Source organism: Camellia sinensis, chromosome 7 (genome assembly GCF_055761805.1).
Source record: "Camellia sinensis isolate YWXY chromosome 7, ASM5576180v1, whole genome shotgun sequence".
Classification (NCBI taxonomy): Eukaryota; Viridiplantae; Streptophyta; class Magnoliopsida; order Ericales; family Theaceae; genus Camellia; species Camellia sinensis.
The window spans coordinates 149,044,028-149,052,126 of NC_138967.1; the positions used below are offsets into that span (position 1 = coordinate 149,044,028).

The 8,099-nt window shown below is 32.6% G+C and overlaps 2 protein-coding genes across 6 annotated transcripts; one reads left to right on the top strand and one right to left on the bottom strand.

Moving 5' to 3' along the window:
• Positions 1-2,200: 2,200 nt before the first annotated feature.
• LOC114315353 (F-box protein At3g07870) lies at positions 2,201-7,692 on the bottom strand. Of its 5 annotated transcripts, XR_003647756.2 has the most exons (4): positions 6,183-7,647; positions 5,818-5,868; positions 4,900-5,005; positions 2,201-2,754 (listed from the first exon to the last, which is right to left on the bottom strand). XR_003647756.2 is itself a non-coding variant. In XM_028261968.2 (3 exons), the coding sequence occupies exons 1-2, from the start codon at positions 7,356-7,358 to the stop codon at positions 5,845-5,847; spliced, it is 1,200 nt and encodes a 399-aa protein (XP_028117769.1). In that variant the 5' UTR covers positions 7,359-7,692; the 3' UTR covers positions 2,201-2,754; positions 5,818-5,844. The 5 variants fall into 5 exon arrangements, 4 of the variants coding, with proteins under 4 accessions (XP_028117769.1, XP_028117771.1, XP_028117770.1 ...); XM_028261968.2 differs by lacking the exon at positions 4,900-5,005 and having other exon boundaries at positions 6,183-7,692; XM_028261970.2 differs by lacking the exons at positions 2,201-2,754; positions 4,900-5,005 and adding an exon at positions 4,337-4,668 and having other exon boundaries at positions 6,183-7,653.
• LOC114315349 (F-box protein At3g07870) lies at positions 2,406-3,626 on the top strand. Its single transcript, XM_028261963.2, has one exon. The coding sequence runs from the start codon at positions 2,406-2,408 to the stop codon at positions 3,624-3,626; it is 1,221 nt and encodes a 406-aa protein (XP_028117764.2).
• Positions 7,693-8,099: the final 407 nt, after the last annotated feature.

The window sequence follows — 8,099 nt, forward strand, 5'->3', positions numbered from 1 at the left end:
AAAAAAAATTAAACCTCAACCATACAATATATATATATATATATATATACTAGTTTAAAACTTTTAAGTTTTATATTTTGATAATTTTTTAAAAATTTCAATGATTGTTTTATGAAATTGAATAAAATAAATCATAAGATATATCATAGAAATATGGTATGATATGTATCATTTTTTGATTTGTTATACACCTAATAATGTAGACTCCAATTCTATTACTATATCATTTTGAGTGAATTTATGAGTCTTTAATATTTCTTCCAAATTTATAAAAAAAAAAAAATCATGGTGTATAGCTTTTCTCAACAGATAAATATAAAATAAATACTAAGATAATTCTCCCTTCTAAAAACACTATTAAGATAATTTACTGAACTAATAAAAAAGTAGAAGAAAACAAACACACACACACACACACATATATATATATATATATACAAATGACTAATTTTATTAATACATAAATCATACTCGCATAACAAATGATCAATTTTATTAATAAGTAAATCATTAAGTAAATTAATAATTTTTAATGATATGAAAAATATTTTTCAGTTAACCATTTTGTTAATAAATAAATCATTACGTCAATTAACATTTTTTTAATGATATGAGAAATATTTTTCAATAAATAATTTTGATAATTTATTAATGCATAGGACAATAGTTTTTTTTCCCTGAGTATTGTGTTAAATTAAAATTTATAACAAATGATAGTTGTAATTTTTAGTATTTTTGAACCGATTCATATTTTAAATAAACCTTATGAGTGTATTTGTAATTTGTTAAAAAATAAAAAATTTATGTTTCATAATTGACCAAGAATGTTTGCATAATTCTAGAAAAACCTATTTCATAATTGACCAAGAATGTTTGCGTAATTACGAAAAAACCTTCACTCAACAAGGAGACCACCCTTTGTAAATTATTCAGCCTCCGTTTGGGAAGTGGACTGGCTTTTTAGCTTTTTGACTTTTTGGCTATTTTAGCCTGAGGCTAAAAAGTCTGATTTGGGAAGGATTTTTTAGCTTTTTAGCGTTTTTGACTTTTTTTGTGAGAGATGAGTGTAATGATTATGGGTTGGATTTGATGTTTTATTTTTTGTGCCTAAAATAGCCTATTTTGTTTTTTGTGAATATTTTAGCCCATAACCCACCAAAACCAACTTCCCAAACTATGTCTCCATGTGAAAGGACAAAATCAAAAAGAAAAGACGAACCTCAAGCAGCTAAGCAGTTCTTATATATATATATATCCTTGCACAGGATATTATTATAGTATGTTTAAGGTTTATATTTTGATAATTGTTTTTTAAAATTTCATCTATTGTTTTATGAAATTGAAAAGAATAAATCATTAGATATATCATAAAATTATGTGGTATGATATGTATCATTTTTTGATTTGTTATATACCCAATGATGTCTACTCAATTCTATCACAATATCATTTTAGGTGAATTTATGAGTTTTTAATATTTCTTCCAAATTTATAAATAAATAAATAAAAAACAAAAACAAAACAAAAACAAAATTATAGTGTGTAACTTTTCTCAGCAGATAAATATAAAACAAATACTAAGATAATTCTCTCATATAAAAAAAACTACTAAGATAAACGACTGAACTAATAAAGAAACAGAAGAATATACATCCATACAATGACTAATTTTATTAATACATAAATCATACTCGCATAATAAATGATTAATTTTATTCATAAGTAAACTAACAATTTTTAATGATATGAAAAATATTTTTCAGTTAATCATTTTGTTAATAAATAAATCATTAAGTCAATTAATAATTTTTCATGATATGAGAAATATTTTTCAATAAAATTTTTTGGTACTTTGTTTTCCCTTGGGTATTGTGTTAAATTAAAATTTATAACAACTAATAATTATAATTTCTAGTGTTATAAGACCGATTTATATTTTAAACAAACTTTATGGGTGTATTTGTAATTTGTTAAAAATAAAAGATTTATGGTTCATAATTGACCAAGAATATTTGTATAATTACGAAAAAACCTGTTTCATAATTGACCAAGAATATTTATGTAATTAAGAAAAAAATTGTTGCATAATTGACGGAAAAATGTTTGTATAATTATGGAAAAAACTTTTACTCAACATATAGGCAATCATTAGTAAATTATTCAAAATGAAAGAACAAAATAAGAAAAAAAAGAGGAGCCATGGAGAAGAAAGAGCTTCTTGTATATCTAGATATATACAGGATTTCAAAAATCAGATGGCAATTCAGTGTTTCAATCCAACTGTAACTATAACTCCAACTTATCATCAATTTTACAAAACCTAAACAACACAAATTCACGCTAACTAGAATTCTATGATATATATACTCTAGATTCTCCCCTGATACTTTTGTATCCGATCCACCATGGATTTCAAAAAGAGCAGCAAGAAAACAAAAACAAACCATGAAAACACCGATGAACCAACAACTGCTATGATAGAGAGCCTACCTCTTGATTTAGCCATCGACATAGTTTCAAGGCTACCCATAACCTCTCTCATTAGATTGCGATTCGCAAGTCGAACCTTTCAAATATTATCAAACTATCCTCATCTCGCTGAACTTCAATATTACCGGACATCGAAGAACAACCCGTGTCTGATGTTCCATAGTTATGATCCAATCCACAACCAGCTTTGCTTTGCAGAACTCTCCGATCACAACAATCAGATTGTGAGAAAACTCAGCACGCCTTTCTCCGATGTGTTGTTGCCTGAGTTCAACATAATAGGTTCTTGTAATGGTTTGTTATGCTTATCAGACAACGTAAATGGCGATACAATGTATATATGCAATCCTTTTACAAGGGAATTCAAAGAGCTGCCAAGAACAATAGAGTTTGGGGAGCAAAAGGTCGTGTGTGGATTTGGGTTCGATCATGTGAGTCATGTGTACAAGGTTGTTAAAGTAATTTACTATTGGAAAAGACATAACAAAAACCCGCCTTCCCCCTATTTTAGAATCCATAATTACCGTGCACGATCAGAGGTCTTCGTATACAGTAGTTGGAGTCCTGGTTGGAGAAGTCTCGGACGGGTACATTTACCTCACAAGCTCGAGCAACGATCATCAGAAGCACTGGTGAATGGAAGACTTCATTGGTTGACTTTGCGGCATAAATGTGAAAGTCGTTATGCACGGAGCATAGTATCTTTCGATTTAGGTGATGAAAAGTTTAGAGAGGTCCCGAGACCAGGTGGGCAAGAACGGTGTGACTATCATTTGACAGTGTTAAGAAAATGTCTTTCCGTGGCATTTTGTAATTACGAGGATTTGGAGATTTGGGTTATGAGAGTGTACGATGTGAAAGAGTCTTGGATCAAGGAGTTCAACATTGGAACTAGTTCTGTGCCTCGGGTGGTGTTGAAACCAGAATTGAAGCAATCGTATGCGATTTGGAGGAAGATTTCGCAGGTGAGACCTGCTCAAGTTCTCTGTCTTTTAAAGAATGGCAATGTTTTGGTACAGCATAGAGGTAGAGTTTTGATGTCTTATGATCCAGAGAGTGGAAAATTTGAGAAGCTAATGTTTCAGGGGATGCCAGAACTGTTTCAAACAATTGTTCATTTTGGCAGCCTAGCTTAATTCAGTTGATACTCCTATCATTGTTTTTGCTCTTTATCAAAAATGATATAATTTGAGTTTTCTTAAGCATTGCTTTGTATGAATTCTCAATGATTCATCCATGGTTTTCAATATTGGCCAATTTGCATCGCATAATTGATCCTATTTAGTTATACTAGGGTGTGCTATTAAATTTGTAAAATATAAAATTTGATTTTGAATTAGAAATATATGTAGTGCTTGTTGATCAAGTGGTGAGGCTGTTATTTTTCAAACTTAAGATCTTAGGTTCAAATCTTGTGCACTTCACTTTATAATTTTTCTTTTTCTTTTTTGATATAAAAACATCCACTTGGTAAAAGGAGAGAGTAGGCTTCAAGAGACTAAAGTGAGTTGTTCATATATATAATAACTAGCGGTTGCCACACGCGATGCATGTGCTATTCAAATAAATAAAAATAAAATAAAAAATTTATTATATGTTATGTGCTAGTCAAGTGGTTAGAGTCTTATTCATTTAATATAAGTCTAAAGTTCAAGTATACACCACTTATATATTTATTTATTTTTTAATTTTAAATAAAAAAGTGAACGCGTGGCAGCATAAGAAACAAAGCTTCAGGACACCGTAAGAGGTGTTCACTTTATAATAGTATAGATAGATAGATATAGCAGATGCATATCCAAAATACATATAGTCAATTCACGAGGCAATTCACAGCCGATGAGGGTGAGTGAAAGAGTTTTACTACGTATGTAGCGAATACAATGAGTCTGCTTGCTCAAGTCCTAACACGATCCTTTGTAACAAAAGCTTTCAATACTATAAAACTGAAATAAGCTAATACATAACCAGGATTCAACAAATAGAAAATTGGGTCAAAATAGACCCAAATACAAATAACACTTTGGACCTAGCAACATTTGTGACCGTTGTCAATAATGGATAATAAGCATAATTGAGATTGAATTTGAGCCACATCCACAATAAATCTGATCATATTGGATTCACAACTGTTTATGTAGTTCCAGTGCAACTCTGCCTAGACAAGCATGACATATTCTGTGTGTGTTTTGAAGATATCAAAAGAATGACATTAGTTTCCCATATCAGATCATGAGTGTATGGAACTTCCTATGAACTCCATAAAATTGTCACATTTACAAGTCAACTTAGCAAACATGGAGGGTTAGAGCATGATTTGGAGCAGAAGAACAGAGTAGCATTGTTTTTGTACCAGGCAAACTCAACAGTACAAAAAAGTGATAATCTCTACTTTCTTATGTTACATACCAATAGGAGTATTCATCCAATTGAGGCTGCCCACATGAGCAAACAACAGTACAAAACCAATTTGGCATCCCCTGAACTATGATCCAATCCTTGAATGTACCGTTCACTGGATCATAATTAATCAGCCAAATGAAGTCAAAGAAACTATTAGGAATTTAGGATGAAAAACATAAAACTCATTGGAAATCAATGGTGGATAAAGCTACCAAGAAATTTTCTTGCCCATTTGAGAAAATGATTCTCTTGCAGTGTTCCATATAGTCAAAGCCTAATTCATGAGATAGCAATTGGCAAATATAAGAAAATTTCAATGAACTCTACCAAGGGTCATCTTGTCTCTTAAAAACAAGTTTCAAAGTACATTTGTTTTTGAAATAGGTAGTGGTTCCATTATTACATGGTAATGATGCTAGATCTTTGGCAAATATATTGTTCAACCTCATTGCAAATCTTCTTCACTAATACTTGTGAGTCATTTAAGGGAACGGGATAAACAGTTTTCGATTACAAGTTAGAAGTATCAGAACAGTTATATTTTGGGTATACAGTATAATTGAGATATCAAACCTTCATTACATTTGTATTGTAGATATATTTTTTGAACTTATGATTGCCTACTTCCTAATCTTTCACATTAATCTAATGTACATGAGTCACTAAACCACCCAAGTTACTTTTCACAAAGTAGATTGATCCATGATTATACAACACAAGCACAAACACAGTTTAGTAGGAAACAATTCATCAAAAAGCAGCAGAGAATGACAAACATATATTTTTGGTATAACATCAAAGACAATCGGTATGACAGTACAAAATTCTTCCAATCAATATACACTACTCCTAAACACACATACATCAGATGAAGGCAGTACAATTCAACCTAGAATTATAGAAAATATGAGAAAAAGCACCTACCCTTTTATGCTGTTTGTAAGAAGTTCCTCATCCCCATATCCAGCAACAACACTGTAAAATGAGGTATCAAAAATTTCAAGGTGTTAGGAACAGAATTTCAATACTCCACTTGACCTTATCTTTACATATATAGAGGTACTTTACACTGAATAAGAAATTTTATGTAAGCATGTATGCATATACCCAATCAGTTATGAACAATATTCCAATCAAGAAAAAATATTTTGATGCAAGATTGATGTTCAAATTATATATATACATATATATGTAGCTTATGTAATTACCGTGAATCTAAGAGGAACAAAATTACAAACTATAACAGTCAAGTGTTAAAATTCTAAAGTACAAGCAGGGGATCAACTTGCCTCTCTCTTTCGCCTTGATGCTTTCTTGTTGGCAACTGTGACAGTTCCATCTAATCCAACTAAGCTCTCTATGTAAGAAACAACCTGAAAACAGTAATGATAGCCTCGGACTCCAAGATGCCTGATCTGTTGGCTTTGGGAGTCACATAAAACCAACTCATTATCTCCTTCTCCCTCTGCAACCATTAGCACATCACCATTCTTCCTCAAACCCACAACCCTCCAAAATTCCCCTTGTAGAACGATTGTGGATCGTTTAGTCCACGACTCCACGACACCATATTCTTCCATTACCCATATATCAAAAGTTCTGGGATTTATATCTAGGTCAGATTGGATTACAGCAAGCGACTCACCCAATATCGCGACACGCATCATTTCACAAGGACTTACGTTAAATACATGGTTTGGACTTCCACGAACAAGACGGTTCGGCAATGCCATCTCCCTGAAAACTTGATCACTCATATCAAACGCCACAACCATAAAAGCCGTTAAACGACGAACCGATGCAACCCAATGAACAGCCCCATTCAAAAACACATAAGGTGTATTGCGAAAAATTTCATACCGAAAACAACCAACACCATGAATGGATCTCCAAGAGTGAGTACTAAGCTCATAAAGCTCCACACCCTGACAAACATAGCGTAAACTGATGGATCTAAACAAATACCTAATCAACACCACTTTGTAGTCATTACTGTTCTGATCAAACCCAAATCCAACAGCAACGCCATCGGTATAGCTATGATCAGGAAAAGTAGTAACCTTAATCGGAGGAAGTGTTAGGATTTTTTTAATTGATGGGTTCCACAGAAAGAAATCAACTTCGCATGAAGCTTTCAATAAACACAAGCCATTATATGAACCCAAAATATCGAAGAATTTGACAGAGATGTCAAATGGAGATTCAAGTTCCTCATACTTAACACCAAACGTTTCGTCATCGAAACATGACAAGTAGTGCTGTTGATACGCAGATTCGCACTTGATGAGTAGTTGGGGGAGAGCTGTGTTTGATTTCTTAGTTCGATTGAGGTGTGTGGTTATGAAACTTGGTTTCGAAATTAACGAGTACCAGGATTTGCAGACTAACCTCAATCGAATCAAAGACTTCACCGGTAGTCTTGCAAAGATATCTATCAACAATTCTTCAGGTATGTAATCCGACATTATTCTGTTCGTCCTTCCTTCGTCAGCTCTGCTGTCGGGAAGTTTTTCACCAGTTTAGTTTGCCGATCCGAATATTCCCTCGGCGCAGTGCTGGTTAGAAGGGTGGCTCCACTACGTAAGTCCGGAATTAAGCTTATCTAAATCGACAGTCTAATGGATGGGTGCCACGTGTGCATGCTGTTGTCAAAGGCATGTGATTGTAACAAAATTCCGGCGGCAGGTTTTTAAAAGGAAGCTGCAATCATGATTTTAATTCTGATTTGACCAAACTCTAAAAGATAAGGAACAAGGCCAGAGGCTTCCTTCTCCGTCTCCTAATTGGATATATGGGAATATGTGGATATTAATATTAATATACTAGATACATGTGGATATTGGAAAGATTCAAACGGCTCAGGAAGGAGGACATGTGGCATAGATCCAACGGGTGCAGTATCTTTGTCAAGTGATCCAATAGTTACATTTCAAAAATATGTAACGTATCTTACAAAAGAGGCGTGTGTTGACCAAGTTAGAACAGGTGGCATCCATTCAAGACTCTTACCGTAACAATCTTGATTTGTAATTAGGTCATAATTCATGATTAAAAATGTTAATTAAGTTCTAAGAATGAAATTATATGTTAATTAGTGTGATTTGCATGTTATTTGAATTCCTATTTGTTAGTCAGTCGTAGGAATATTTATTCAAAATTTTACTTTGTTCTGTTAATTGAAGGACTTATCGGCATCCGAATATGAA

What these genes read in the sequence shown, in the direction of transcription:
- LOC114315349 (XM_028261963.2), top strand. Translation starts at nt 2,406, where the DNA reads ATGGATTTCAAAAAGAGCAGCAAGAAAACAAAAACAAACCATGAAAAC.
- LOC114315353 (XM_028261968.2), bottom strand. Translation starts at nt 7,358, where the DNA reads ATGTCGGATTACATACCTGAAGAATTGTTGATAGATATCTTTGCAAGA. An exon ending in CATCAAGGCGAAAGAGAGAG is followed by an intron (nt 5,869 to 6,182) that starts GCAAGTTGATCC and finishes CTCATTTTACAG; the next exon opens with TGTTGTTGCTGGATATGGGG.